Source organism: Hypomesus nipponensis, chromosome 4, assembly GCF_054491055.1.
Source record: "Hypomesus nipponensis isolate SF chromosome 4, ASM5449105v1, whole genome shotgun sequence".
Lineage (NCBI taxonomy): Eukaryota > Metazoa > Chordata > Actinopteri > Osmeriformes > Osmeridae > Hypomesus > Hypomesus nipponensis.
Genome location: NC_140364.1, coordinates 3,048,999 through 3,063,952, shown reverse-complemented (window position 1 = coordinate 3,063,952; position 14,954 = coordinate 3,048,999). Strand labels below are relative to the sequence as shown.

General features: G+C 49.6%; 2 protein-coding genes across 4 annotated transcripts; one reads left to right on the top strand and one right to left on the bottom strand.

Moving 5' to 3' along the window:
* Positions 1-248: 248 nt before the first annotated feature.
* Positions 249-3,174, bottom strand: psmb4 (proteasome 20S subunit beta 4). Its single transcript, XM_084695711.1, has 7 exons — positions 3,018-3,174; positions 2,234-2,440; positions 1,815-1,961; positions 1,511-1,592; positions 1,059-1,175; positions 725-813; positions 249-416 (listed from the first exon to the last, which is right to left on the bottom strand). The coding sequence occupies exons 1-7, from the start codon at positions 3,131-3,133 to the stop codon at positions 404-406; spliced, it is 771 nt and encodes a 256-aa protein (XP_084551837.1). The 5' UTR covers positions 3,134-3,174; the 3' UTR covers positions 249-403.
* Positions 3,175-3,288: 114 nt separating this feature from the next.
* On the top strand, positions 3,289-12,009 carry rfx5 (regulatory factor X, 5). Of its 3 annotated transcripts, none has more exons than XM_084695709.1 (10): positions 3,289-3,700; positions 5,710-5,860; positions 6,107-6,140; positions 6,298-6,380; positions 6,520-6,666; positions 6,964-7,080; positions 7,337-7,415; positions 8,372-8,570; positions 9,112-9,206; positions 9,323-12,009. In XM_084695709.1, exons 2-10 carry the CDS (start codon positions 5,751-5,753, stop codon positions 10,280-10,282), a joined length of 1,824 nt encoding a protein of 607 aa, XP_084551835.1. In that variant the 5' UTR covers positions 3,289-3,700; positions 5,710-5,750; the 3' UTR covers positions 10,283-12,009. The 3 variants fall into 3 exon arrangements, with proteins under 3 accessions (XP_084551835.1, XP_084551832.1, XP_084551833.1); XM_084695706.1 differs by having other exon boundaries at positions 6,517-6,666; XM_084695707.1 differs by lacking the exon at positions 3,289-3,700 and adding an exon at positions 3,727-5,484 and having other exon boundaries at positions 5,644-5,860; positions 6,517-6,666.
* The last annotated feature ends 2,945 nt before the right edge of the window (positions 12,010-14,954 follow it).

Sequence of the window (14,954 nt, the reverse complement as noted above, 5' to 3'; positions counted from 1 at the left end):
GTTCTTAGTGGTAGCAGCTGTGGGGATAGCACTGCATGAAGGGCTTCCATGGGCATACAATATGTATGCTTACAATAAGCCCTAGGCCACAAACATGAATGAATATCAAACAGGTTGTTGGTGTCTTCATCAGGTGGATTGAAAGTGAATCACCTCCAGCAGTTTTTTCAGACCAGGATTGAAAAAGTTAAATACACAACACCATTGTATTTCCTTTTTTGTTGTTGTAAGAATTGAATCAAACACGATACGATTTAACATTTATTTGTCATTTTACAAAAGAGGGAAAGTGGAGAAAAATAACTAAATGGGACATAGCAGTGTTTCCAAGCGGTAACGTTTCAGAATGTCATGGAACAGACTAAATATGTGTGGCTGCGGGTATAGCACTGAAGCACTGTCTTCACTCAAAACCACTGCAAGAGAAGACAAGATGGCGTTGGGTTAGAATATATCTGACAGTATTCAAAGACAAAGTGCTTTATTGGTCACATGCATTGAGTAGCATAGCGTCATCAGGACAGTACAATTCCAGTGACCTGCCATGCAACATTACACAGCATTAAAAAAAAAAAGCTACAGAGCTTCAGTATGAATTGGAAATTGAAAATAATTTGGATTGTTGCTTCTGTACAGTAGGAGTCACAGCCTGTGGCAAAGTGTCGTACGTTTGCCTTAACGAGGACATATTTGTAACCGTGCGGGTGTGTGAGTCACGACCTACCTGACCATGTTGGCGATGTCCCAGTTTGTCTCTGAGGACAGAGGACCTTCGATTGTCACTCCATCTTCTGTTACTATGGCGATCTCGTGCTGAAATAACGTTAAAAACACACCCGTTAATAACCACACCTGCTTAGGAACCTAGTGTGTGTGTGTGTGGGGGGGGATGGGGGTTAGGGTAAGGGAAGCCTTGGGAACCAGAACAGATCTGTTGAGTCACTGTCTCCCAGTGCAGCAGTTCAAGAAAGCTGTGTCTTCTGACAATTCATCCTCATATATTCTATTCCCTGAGGAGGAGGAGGGTATAGGAGGAAGGCCTGGTAGGAGAGCTGTACCCTGTTGTAAGAGCGGGCGTCGCGGTAGTACAGCACTTTGAGGCAGCGCTCCACCAGGGCTCTGGCCTCCTGCTTTGTGATCTCCACCTTGTTCTCCACCACCTCCCTCATCAGGGGCTGTAGGGACACAAACACACACAGCTATGACATCACATGCTATGACATCACATGCACTGTTGTAGGAAGCCTTTCCAAGGAAAACTTGTTTCGCTGCACTGTACTATGTTATTGTTACACTGTAGCTGAGATATCTCTGTGCCCTGTAGCCGAGATGTACTTCTTGCACTTCTGATCCACTTCTAATCCTTCATTTCCTGCCGTCCTTTCCTTAAGGACTTGTGTCGCTTTGGGTAAAGTGGGCTGCTAAGTGAATGTGATGGAAGTGTGGGTGACGCGTCGCTGCGTCCGCTTCAGAGCGCAGCATCTCCTCCCTGTCCCGCCAGCCTCCTCACCTGCGCCAGGTACGCCCCGAAGCCCGTCGCCACCGTGGGCGCCTCGTAGGCCACGCCCAGTTTGTCCACGTAACCCAGGAAGCTGGAGGAAAAACATGGTTTTGAGATGGCAAAACAGCAGGCTCATGAAGCGAGCTAGCTTAGAGTTTGCTAGCTAACTGATGAAATATCTTTGAATATGCACACACACACTATGGGCCAGGACCCAGGCCTGTTATGCGTTTTTCTCCAGGTGAATTGCTTCACCTGGGCATAACCAGCACTAAGCTAGTTAGTAGGTGACGAGAGATCCAGGATAGCCCACCTCTCTCCGTTGTAGAAACCACCGATGACCACAGTGTTCCAGAGGGGGTTCATCTTGCTGCGCCGGTTGTACATGACCCTCGTCAGCCAGGAGTGGACAGCTTTGGGGCTGTAGCTGTGGCCATCTCCCAACAGCTCCTCATCAATCCTGGGACACAAATCACACACGACCGGGTCACTGGAGCTCCACATGGCTGCGGGTGGACCACGCTGATGGGACTCTACCAGTTATGAGTAGCTTTTGTTTAACCATCTCCAGTCACCTTACTGAACCCATTCATGTTGAATGGCTGCTCCTCACCTCTCGATTAATCTCACACAGCTCTTTATCATCTCCCCTCCCTCTCCCATCTTCGCCAAATCATGCTTTCCTCTCCTGTGCGATACACACCCCGCCACCCCCCAATCGCCAAGACTTACACCATCTGCTCAATGATCTGCTTCATGTACTGATAGTCCGCGTAGTCCCCTGAAGCCCCAAGGATGGTGTTGTCGTTCACCTTCATCAGACGGGAAATGTTACGGAACCGCGCCAGAGAACCGTAGGACCCCAGCATGTCGGCCGCGATGATGACGCCACCTGTGAATTTGACGCCCAGTACTGACGTACCCGTCACCATGGGGTTCCTGGAGTAAGATGGACCAAAGGGAGGAGTAGAGGTGTAAAGATGGATAATTTAGTTCATATTGTTAAATGACTGATCGTGTTGCATAGGGACAGCATAGCTGCACTTGCATTTAAAAAAATACTAATAAAACAGGTATTAAATGTGTATGACATGAACAAGTTAATGAAACGACTGGATCCTGTATCCTTCAACGATTATAAACACCACGGAAGGAATCTGAGTTGACAATTCGTTTGAGCTAACTAGCTGGCTAGCGAAGCTAGTGGGCCGGTAGCTAGCTAACTATACTTAGTTTGGAGACTAATAGTCATGTATTCAACTGATTTTATATTTTTACAAGCTTCGACCAACAGAAGTTGCTTAGAATCAATTAAAGACCAACTACGATAAATAACTTCGCTATTCATCAAAGTAGCTGGCTGTTAGCTAGCTCATAAGCTACTTTTGTGCTAGCGATCAACCACCATGATGATACAGCAATGCAGTGCATTGAGGAAACTGAAAGTGCGGACCAATTTGTTAGGCAGAATCTGATTTAAAAAAACGTATAAAAGTCAATAAAAGAGTTTACATACAGTGTGTGTTTTACAGGACCGCATCCTGGGATCTGACTGTTGCCAGGAAATGAATAAAATTGTCCAGGTTTTGGTCCATTCTCCCAGAAATTTAGCTTTACACCGTTGGGGTCCATGTTTGCTGTTGCCGAATGAGGCGGAACTGACGACACAACATTTTGTGTATCGACGTTGCCAGGTTCACTTCTTGTTTCTCTGCTCTGTCATGACTTTGTGTTTGGAGACATAATGGTTAAATAGAACATAATGTTGTGATAAAATACATAGAAAAATATTTTTGCAGTGTATGAGGTGGAACTGTATCATTGCCTTGCAAAAGATCTATACAACAAACCCTTAATATGAAGTGAAAACTAAAATCGGGGATTCTAAACACTGGCAACCTTAAAAGATATATTCCAAATGTGATATCCAATCAGATGTTTGTCCCTAGGTAGATTTCATCAGACGATTCATAAGCTCAGTTACTGGGCAGACCGAGAAAAGGCATCCAATTACAAAATTCTTAAGCAGGAAAATAAAGCTTTTCAACCAATTGAATTTAAGTTGATCTTAGTATCCATGTAGATGTGGAACAATCACCCAATTGGAATAGACGTTTGCTTTGTAGTCAGGCAGACATGACATAGTTGTCCAATCACAAAAAAATCTGAAAGGGGATTTTTGCTGTATCTTTGGCTCAGGTACTTTCTTTTTCTTTCACAAAATAAATACTCGAATGTGTTTTAACATATATGTTATATAATAATACAACCTGTTTAACTACTGCACATAGACTGTATTTTCAAGTTTGAATTCTGTCAAAAGTCATGTTTTTAAAGGTGTTTCATTGCTTGCTACCGTTAGCTTAGCACTACTAGCTAGCTTGGACAGCAATTTGGACAGCTTGCTAGCTAGAGCGAATTACTATGCAAGCTAACGTAGCTACAATGCTAGACAGCTGTTTCTGTACACCAAAACTAAATGTATTGCTGGCTATCTACGTGTGTTGTTTGCTTGTCGTATGCAGCTATATGAGTTGTAACTGTAATAGCTCGCATGTCTGCATGCTTATTCTTGAATAACTAGGTGGCTAGCTAGCTCTGTATGTGACACTGACAGCCAGCGTGAGGCTAGCTAGCAGACCATGTAGTGGTGTGGGCAAATCCATAAGAGCGGGAAGAGACCGCGCACGGCCACTGTATGAATGAGGAATCGGTTTAAAAGATACACATGATGAAAATAAGCTTAAGATAACACGGAGAAAGTAACTGTCATCGATATGCGAGCGAAGCCGATCGCTCTATGTATGGGCGATGTGACAGGTGCGGGTTGTGACCAACATCATGCCTCCCCTACTCGTAGTATTACGGCTGGTGCTAGTGACAGCCGCGTGAGAAGGCTTGACAGAGACGGTCATGGCTAAAAACAGTCAATGCGCCATTCCTAATTTCCATGTGTACAAAAGCATTCAATCATAGTTCTATTAAGGGAAACGCTGAGTGCTCAGTCGCTTACCCCGTCCCCTACATTTATAACCATGCAGCATACAAGGCATGCTGGTATTTCTTGTTTTACTCCCGTTTTTTATTTTTGTCCGAACCTAGAGTGCGGCACCGTAGTGGGAGTGTCTCTGAAGCCGTTGTTAGAGCATTATTTCACCTTGCTGGAGTGCACTTGGGTTATCTTTACAATTTAAATATGGGGTAGATAATACATGTTATTGACATTTTAAACATTAGGAGATTTACGTTCACTATCTCCCTTCGAATAAATTAAATTGACTTGCTACTCTACCAACTCATTTTTTATATAATGTGACCTCAATAATTATAACGCATTCGTAATGACTTGTTAACAATAATAATAATATTATTAATAAAATAACTCTTCAATAAAACCGAGTATTCATTTAGCAACTGAGGATGTGACAACACAACCAAATAGTCTCACTGGAGATAAGGTGATTGGTCTAGTGAGAAAAGGTCTGCTCCCTTTTGACAAAGACTTATGTCTGAAAGCCTCGAGTTTTTATAGACTGTTCATGAAACGGCACTATGCAGTTCTCATTTATCCTATCTCTACAGAGTAGTGACACTGAGCAGGACTGATGTTGTGACATGAGCGTGTCTGTTTGGTCGCTGATGTGGTCGAGAAGGACTAACACAACTTAGACAGCACAAGTGTCATTGGGCGGATGACGCGGCATAGTCAAGATGAGAAACCACCGGTCTCTGCTTTCACTCTGAGAGACGGAAAAAAACACGAGCACAAGACTGTCTTTGGTGTGATTAACTCTGCACAAGGAGGTGGCACGTTCTGTCTGAACACATACAGACGATGTTGTCGTGAGGTCGATTCAGGGGTGGGGGCCGGAGACGAGGCTGTCGACAACTGTTCATTGTGATCACGAGTGTCGCTATCGAAACAGCCGTCCAGTTCCAGCTTCCCACGGACCAAAGTCGGAGGGTTTGACTCTTGTCACATGGTACGGATCAAAAACAGCCATTGAGCGCCACCCTAGAGTTATGCTTTGGGGTAGGCCATAGCTCTCTGCCTAAACATTTACACTGTGTTCGAGGACCCTTGTCTTTGGCTCACCTTCCTTGAGCTATACCTGGGCGGGGGGGTGTCCTTTCCACCACAGGGATTGGACGGAATGAGGTCAAAGCAGGATACGATGTCACCCGGCTGTGCTGTTGGTATTTCCCAGAGGCCTCAGGGAGCGGTTTGCCGCCGCTGCATGAGCCAACCATGACGGAGGAGAGGTTGAAGGCGGACCCCTCCAGGAGGGAGGGGCTGGAGGCGGTGGAGGGCGACACGGAGCCCAGCAGGATGGTGCAGAAGCTGGGGAGCAACGTGTCGTAAGTTCCACCTCCCGTCGCCGGAAGGACTCTTGCGTGTGATTGGTGTGTTGGGTCCAAGTCTGGTGTGTGATTGGTCGGTCATGTCGAACTTGTGTGTGTGTGTGTGTGATTGGTCTGTTATGTCTAGCTCAAGAGTGATTGGTCTGTTGGTTCTAACTCTTGCGTGTGATTGGGCGGTCGTGTCTGGTGCGAGTGTGTGCCATGGGTCTGTCGTGCTTAACTCAAGTGTAATTGGTCTTCCAGGAAGAGCGTCCAGGGTAAAGTGGAAAACATCCTGGTAAGCATCCCACCACTCAGAGAAAGAGTTTGCATTTCAAAGTATTTATTAGCATTTAGAAGTAGTCATTAGTCTTTCAAAGCCCTTATTTCAAGGCCCTTCACCTGATACAGTGATGGTTAACGTCTCTGCTGTCTCGCTTCCTCGCCCCGCGCAGAAAGACGTGCAGCATTTCTCCGACAGCGACAAGCTGTACCTCTACCTGCAGCTGCCCTCGGGACCCAGCGCTGGGGAGAAGAGGTGAGCTGGCCCGACACTGGGACATCTGGCCATGGCAGCTCCACCCGGCTGCCTGGCCCTGTGTCCCTGTCCCTGTCCGCGGGGAGACGTTGCTCTCCTCTGTCCCTCTCGCCCACTCATGTCCCTCCCTGTGCAGCAGTAGCAGTGGCGGAGGAGGAGGACCAGGAGGGGACTCCAGCTCCTTCAACACGGCCGACCAGCTGCACACCTGTAACTGGATCCGCAGTCACCTGGAGGAGCACGCGGACACCTGCCTGCCCAAGCAGGACGTCTACGAGACGTACAAGTAGGCTCCCCTCCTCCAGGGACTGGGTCAGGGGCCAAGGACTAGGTCAGAGACTGGGTCAGGGGTCAGGGGTTAGGGACGAGGTCAGAGACTGGGTCAGGGGTCAGGGACTAGGTCCGGGGTCAAGGGTAAGGGACTGGGTCAGGAACTGGGTCTTGGGTCAGGGACTGGGTCAGGAACTGGGTCTTGGGTCAGGGACTGGGTCAGGGACTGGGTCAGGGGTCAGCGACTAGGGGTCAGTAGTAAGGAAACATGACTGCATGTTTCTTCACACTCCTCCCTCCTCTCCTCCCACAGAAGATACTGTGACAACCTGCAGCACAGGCCCCTGAGTGCTGCTAACTTTGGGAAGATCATCCGAGACATCTTCCCCAACATCAAGGCTCGCAGGCTGGGAGGGCGGGGCCAGTCCAAATATCCTGCTGCTGGACAGCGGTCTCCACCGCTGACCTCATACACACACACACACACACACACACACACACACACATGGAAACTGTAAGATGACTGTAAGGTTGGATTGAGGAGAGATGCATTTGGTATTCAGACTTCTTAAAATGAGGTCTAGTGCAATGTACATTTTTGTTTTGTTAGTAGCTCAGTGTGTTTGTCAACGTGTTTGGAATTGTTGAAAAGTCGTGTGACTGACTCTTCCTTAACGGGTAGTTACGTATTGCTATAGTGGAATTCGCAGGAAGACTGTGCTAAACATGCCTCTACTGCCAAGCCTGGACCTCAAAAATGACCCGGTACGCGTTACACACTAATACACTACACAAAGATACACTACACTTCAGTATACTACACTACATTAAGATACACTACACTACACTAAGATGCACTACACTACACTACACTACACTACACAACACTACACAAAGATACAATAAACCTCAGTATACTACACTACACTACACTACACACAGGGTTCTTGCAGGTTTCAGAAAGTCAAATTTAAGACCTTTTTAAGACCTTTTTAAGACCATAAAGATTGAAAGACCTACACGACGCATTACCCAAAAAATATTCAAATCAAAGAAATTCTGAAAAAAGTATTTTATTTCAATGAATTCCATTAGTAACCTAATTTAATATTTTTTGGCAATGTTTGCAGCGAGCCTCGTACTTGGGGCTGGGTACCGCTTGCAACCAACAGCGGAAATCGCTGTGATCTCGCCATGTCTCGTTGAAAGTACACTTTCCCATTTTCCACACGTAGCCGAACTTTAACAAACTCTGAGGAGACACAGATGTATTTCGCGGGCAGGTATTGCATTTATCACAGGATTTGTACGGCGTACGTATCCCCAATGTACATATCCCACCAATGTTCTGAGGACAGCGTTCCGCTGGTTTTGTTTGTAGCAAAGACTCTAGAGCTCCGCTTTGTTTTTTGCTACTTTGTAACAACTTTCTGCTGCCAGAGTTTCTGTAAATGAACGAGGGTAACAGCTTTTTTAGACCTGTCTAAATGAAATTTAAGACCTTGGATGAGAACATGGCGGTTTTTAAGACGTTTTAAGGCCTTAAATTTAAAGTTCAGACTTTTTAAGAACCCGCGGGAACCCTGCTGCACTGCAATATACTACTCTACACTGCACTAAAATAGATAGATACAGTAAGTTACACTGCGCTACAGTGATTCCAGATAAGTGAAGGTCTTCCCCTGTCCTCTGTCCTCTCTCCCCTGTCTCCCCTCCTCCAGTCGGAGCTGACGGAGCTGGTGCAGACGTACAAACAGGAAGTGACGGAGGCGGCGTGTGAGCTGATCTGTGACTGGGCTCAGAAGATCCTGAAGCGCTCCTTCGACACGGTGGTGGAGATCGCCCGCTTCCTGGTGCAGGAGCACATCGTCAACCCTCGCTGCAGCCAGGCCGAGCTTGTCACCTCCGCCGCCCTGGCAGGTAGGCCCTGCCCTGCCTCTCCTGCCCTGCCCCTCCTGCCCTGCACCTCCTGCCCCTTCTACCCCTTCTGCCCTGCCTCTCCTGCCCTGCCCCTCCTGCCCTGCACCTCCTGCCCCTTCTACCCCTTCTGCCCTGCCTCTCCTGCCCTGCCCCTCCTGCCCCGCCCCTCCTGCCCTGCCCCTCTTGCCCTGCCCCTCCTGCCCTGCCCCTCTTGACCTGCCCTCCCTGCCCTGCCCCTCCTGACCCGCCCCTGTCCCCTCACAGACCGTAGCTCTTGGCTAATCAGGCAGAGAGGAAAACTAGCTGGCCTAGCAAACTAAACGTAGCTGTCGCTGTAGTAGCTATAGATGTAGCTTGTAGATGTAGCTGTAAAACTTTTTAGATAGTTCCTGCTTCTTCTGTGTTCTTATTCATGATGAAATAAGTGGTTCTTGTCGTTGAAAGTGGTGGTGGTGCTGTAGTATGAGTTGCCTGGAAGGCGTAGGGAGACAATGGCCAGGTTCATTGACGCCTCCCTCGTAACAGTATGCTGTCCTGACAGGAGGCCCAGCCAAGCCTGCCAAGGTGCTGAAGAAAAACTCCTCCCAGTCCAAGGGGGGAGGGGCCGACCTGGAGAGCAGTGCTTCTGAACTGAAGGTACTACCTGTGTACCTGTGTACTGTACACTCTGTGCACTTGTGTTGTGTATTGTATACCTGTGTGTTTATAAGTTGCTGAGGTTCACTGATGCATGTAATCTGTCTCCTCCCCAGAGGGAGAAGGAAGGCGGAGAGCAGTCGTCGCCGGGGAAACCGCCGCCGAGCGACAAGCCGGCCTATAAGGGGCAGGAGCTGGTTCGTCCCGGGGGTCGCGACCTCCAGGTGGAGGCTCTGATGAAGAGCTACCCCAAGCTCCTCCCCCGGAGCTCCGTGCCCGACAAGACCCAGCTCTCCGTGCGCTCCTCGCCCCCCTCGCTCGCGCCCAAGGACTCCGGGGTCAAGGTCATCGCCATGGCCACCCTGCCCCAGCAGCAAGGCGGGGCCCTCCCCCTCATGATCCTCCCCCAGAGCGTCAGCCTAGCGTACGACAGGGAGTCGGCCAAAGCCCCGCCCCCTCCTGTCACCGTGGCGCCCGCCGCCGTGACCTCCGTGGTGCAGCGGGCGCGCGCGGCACCCAAGCGGGCGGCGGAGACGCCCCTGGCCGCGTGCGGCACCTCGGGCCCCGGGGGGGGCCCTCCCAAGCGCAAGAGGGGCCGTCCCAGGAAGGCCCGGCCGGAGGACGCCCTTCCCCCTCCTCCTCCGCCCCCTCCTCTTCCCGCCGTCACCCAGACCTCCATCATCACGGGAGGCGTGATCCAGAAGGCCTGCTCCTCCTCCGCCTCCTCCCAGCTGCTGGAGTTTGTGATCCAGGAGCAGCAGGGGCTGGTGGGAGAGGGGGCCGTCCAGGGGCCCCGGGGGGTGGTGGTGCAGTGCCAGGCCGGCCAGGAGGGGGCGCCCAGGCCCGTCCTGCTCCTGCAGAGCCCGGTGGGACAGGCGGGGTGGGAGGTCGGGGGCAGGACCATGGTGGAGGTGATTCAGAGGAATCCGCGACTGCAGGTGCTGGAGGACCGGAGCGAGATGGAGATCACCCTGACCCCCGTCGACCCCCACTCAGACCTCCAGCTGACTGGACAGGCCCCGGGGGGGGCGGAGGAGCAGTCAGCCCAGGACAGCACACCGACAGGGGGGCCCTAGCCCTGACCCTGACCCTGGTCCCCCTGCACACACTCTCCTCATCCTGATCCCATCCCTCACCCACAGACTGTTAGAGCCCCCCTCCTCCCGCCCCCTACTCCACTCATCACTCCACAGTCCTAACTCCTCCCCCCCCCCCCCCCCCCCACATTTGTTGTTTGGTGGAAATCCTAGACTGGCGCCGCAGAGAGCCAATCGGGATAGATGAAGCCAAACCGCCACTAACCTTCCATTGGCCGCCCATGCACTTGACAATGGAAAAGGGCAGTTTGTTAACCCTTTTCTGTGACTCTTAAACTGCATGTTTGTCTGTGTAACTGTGAGTGACGCAAGAGAGGTGACTCTGAGCCCCTCAGATAAGCGTGCTGTTCCAAATCAACGCCTAAACCCTACATCCTAGGCACTAAACTCTGCATCCTAGCCACTAAACCCTGCATCATAGGCACTAAACCCTGCATCCTAGTCATGGGACGCTAACCATCCTTGCTGTGGTGTAAGGTGGGGCCTTTATGACTTCCACCTTCCCGATTCAACCTTCCTATTGGCCACCAGTGCTGGAGAGGGCGGGTCTTAGGGGTTTGGTTTGGAACGAGGCCTGCTCCTGTGGGTTCTGGAGGATCCAGGAGGAGTATTACGGGTTTGGAACCAGTCCGGGTTCCCAGTACTACCCCCCCCCCCCCCCCCCCTGCCTTCAACAGGAAGGATTTTCAATCTTTTTCTACCCTGGTAGTTCTGTCGGTGTCGGTGCTTTGTGATGTCAGAGGGAGAGAGAGAAAAAGGAAAGTCATGTGACTTTCCACTGATGTGGCTGGCTGCAATCTAGCGCATGCTCTTCAATCAGAGAAGCCAGCCAATCAGAACTGGGCCTGCCTGCCACGGTGTTCTTAACAGTGTGTGAATGGATTTTGGAATAACATCCTCTCCCTCTTGGTTAGGAACCCCCATCACCCGAACCTCAACCCCCCCGACTCCATTCCCAAATCTCACCCTTAAGCTCGACCCCCTTAACCTCATCCGCCAACTGCATCCCCAAACCTCACCCCTTACCCACCCGTCAAATCTCAGTCTTAACCCCCACCCCCCTCACCTGAACCCCAAACTCCATCCCCTAACCTCAACCCCCACTGCTCAGATCTCAATCTTAACCCCCAGCTCCATCCTTAACCCTAACCCCAACCCCCCCGCCAAGCTTTTACACCAGAATACAGTGTCGTGAGACCCATGCAAGCACTTAGATGGACACGATGACATCAGCACTTCCTGCCCATGGCAGACTAAACAGATACACAAAATAGCAGAGTAGTAGTATACTCGAATGAATATACAGTATCTTAAGTATCTAAATGAACCTGCAAAAGGTACATCAGCTTGTTCAGAGAGGTCCCCCTCTCAGGCCAAAGCATCCAAGCACAAACCGCCATGCCTCGTGTGGAGCCTAGAGGGCAGCAGAGAGACAGGCAGCAGGTGCCCAATCACCCAGCCTGTCCCGGTGGTGGATCAGCCGCCGACAAAGGTGAAGTTGGCCTGTCTGCCGACGAAGGCCGCCTCTTAACCAGGACAAGGAGCTGCTCCTCCGGTCATCTCCGATGGCGTCTCCTCCCCTCCCGCATCTCCTTGACACACCCTGTTGGTGGACCAGCTGTGCACAGCTGCCTTCTGACGACCCCCCCCTCAGCCCTTCTGCCCCTCCCCTCAGCCCTTCTGACGACCCACCCTCAGCCCTTCAGCCCCCCCCCCCCCCCCCCCTCAGCCCTTCTGACGACCCACCCTCAGCCCTTCAGCCCCCCCCCCCCCTCCCCTCAGCCCTTCTGACGACCCACCCTCAGCCCTTCAGCCCCCCCCCCCCTCCCCTCAGCCCTTCTGACGACCCACCCTCAGCCCTTCAGCCCCCCCCCCCCCTCCCCTCAGCCCTTCTGACGACCCACCCTCAGCCCTTCAGCCCCCCCCCCCCTCCCCTCAGCCCTTCTGACGACCCACCCTCAGCCCTTCAGCCCCCCCCCCCCCTCCCCTCAGCCCTTCTGACGACCCACCCTCAGCCCTTCTGCCCCCCCCCCCCCCCCCCAGCCCTTCTGAGCCAGGGCTCTGTGTCTGTGGTGCTAAAACAGAGTTACGGCGTTCTGGTGCCCCTGTGATGATCAACTTTCTGTGGTTGAGGGACAAGCACCGCCCCCCCCCCCCCCTAGTTCCCCTTGTTTATCGTAGAGACAGCATATCAGTTGATGAGTTGAAAGCCCCAAAAGTTTGCTCTCTGTGTGGGTTTTTATTTTTTATTTTTCTTCATTGCTTCCGTCCCTTTCAACAACAGATTTTGTGATTTCTACATACAAAAAACAACAAAAAATACACCCAGCTGACCTCAACCCCCCCCCCCCACATTTTTAAGAAAAAAAAAGATAGAGAGAGAGAATACAGTTTGGACTGAAAATGACAAGAAAAGTTGCACTGAAAGAAAAGAATTTGGAGGTGTTGGAGCTGGATGTGACGTGATACTCGGCGGTTGGGGCGAAGTGGCGATGACTGACAGAATAGGACGCTGTAGTGATGTTTCAGACAATATTGGTAAGCCGTTCAGGGTGGCTTTACACGTTTATCAAACTGAAGTCCAATTCGACTTAATTCTAACATTGAGAGTTTTAGCACTATTTAAAAAGAGTTTATGAATAGATATGGTGGTTGCTATATCCTATGAACTGTAAGCCAACACTAGGCCCTGCTCTAGTACACTATCTTCTGATAGAGGCTGCCTGTGTATCCATTGTTGAGAAAACCAGTCGGTACACACACACACACACACACACACTCGCACACAGCAATGTGTATGTAGTCTAACCTGTATCTGTGGAGATACGGTATAATCCACTTTACCCTCTCTGGACTATGAGCCCCTGGCGGTGATGTCATTGTGCGTGTGTGAACTTGTATGTGTGTGTGCACAGTTTAGTCAATAACCAGGGGGCTAAAATGGCTGGTACCGACACTAAACCCTCAGAACCGAGTTGGTAACCTCTGCTCTGGTGACATGTCATAGGACACATCTCAACACTATGAAAAGGTCTCCTCTCTCCTCTTTTCCATCCTTGTCTCCTATGCTTCTCTACTGTCCTTCAACCGCCAATTTAGGAAGCTTGTGATAAGTGATAGCGGTTGTCACCCGCGCGCCTGCATCTCATTGACGCGGATGGAGCAGCAGAGATGAGGAAACGACTTCAGACGATTGAGATCCACTACTGTGGAGTTTGTAGTGTTACTGCTAGTGCCTGTGAGTGCGTGGGCGAGTGTTTTAGAGGGGAACTTTCACTGTGGAGCCGCCGTGCTCAAAAAAAGAAACGGGTCGGAGAATCAAAGATAAGGATCAGGAACCGGGTAGTCGAGGCTTGGCCGTTATCTGCGGTCTAAACGCAGTACACGGTCAAGTCCCTGCGGTAGCTCAACAGATGGGCACTCTGTGCTATGGCCTAGAAAGCCGTACGTAGAGTGAAGCAGTCCAATAGCTTTTGCTTTGCAATTTGTTTTTAGGTTTATACAGATAAAACGTTTTTTGTTGTTAACGTGTTTCTTTTTTTAAACATGAAAAAAGTATGTGTCAATTGTGTTTGCTTTTTTTTGTCGAATGAGTCTTTGATCTCATGCGTTGTACAGGTCATTTTGAATGCAGTTTGGAGTGTCGGTTTCTTATTGAGATGTAGGCCTATTTGGGTTTGAATGACACATCTAGTTCCTGAGTTTGTTCATGCATGGGCTTGTGTGACTGTTCTATTGCTCTGAGGTCCTTTTCACCAGGTGAAGAAAAAGCATAATATAAGCCACGACAAAAACTGATTTGACAATGTTTTCAGTTATTTCGCTTTGTTTTTATATGATTATAACCTCCCCTCGCTTGTGTTTTGCACTTTATATTTACTTTAAAAAAATCAAGCCTGTTAAGAATTGGTGTGAACAAGAAAAAGAAACAAAACCGAATATTTGATTTGATCATTAATTGGAGGACAGCACCTTATATGTTATTCATTTATACGTGTGACTTGTTTGACATTGTTTCTATGCGTGTTTTTGTATTTCATCCCCGAGTTTTGTGACTTTACATCTATGCTTCCTTTAAAAACAGATAAATTAAAAGATGCCAACCACTAATGTGAATATATTTTCCTATGCTGACTGTATTAAATGTTGCCGAAGGAAAATGAAAGCATAACAATAATTACTGTTGATTTAATCATTCAAAACGGCCTACTCCACTTAATCGCTTTCATTCATCCATTTCAGTGTGTGTGTTTTTTTTACCAAATGCACTCTGCATTTGGTCAAATAACGTGCGTAGGGCCTACATTAGGACCTATCATAATTTTATATCGACCCTAAAGCTGAGCAGAATTATCTAATTTAGGACCACGTGGTTTGCAGTTATTTTTACTTGAATTTAATGTAGCCTATAGGTATAGCCTACAGCAGAATTTGTCTAGGCCTAGTGCTTTTACAAATTCCGTATACATTGTAATTATAATCCAATAGCCCATGTATGTAGTCTACCGTTTTTTGGGGGGCTTATGTGGGCACACGACAGCGGGGGATCAAGGAAGCGCATCATTCCTCGGCCTTGTGCCAAAGGATGGTGTAAACTCGCCCACACACATACTGCTGGCGTCACCGGTCCTTTAAAAATCTAATGAGGCGG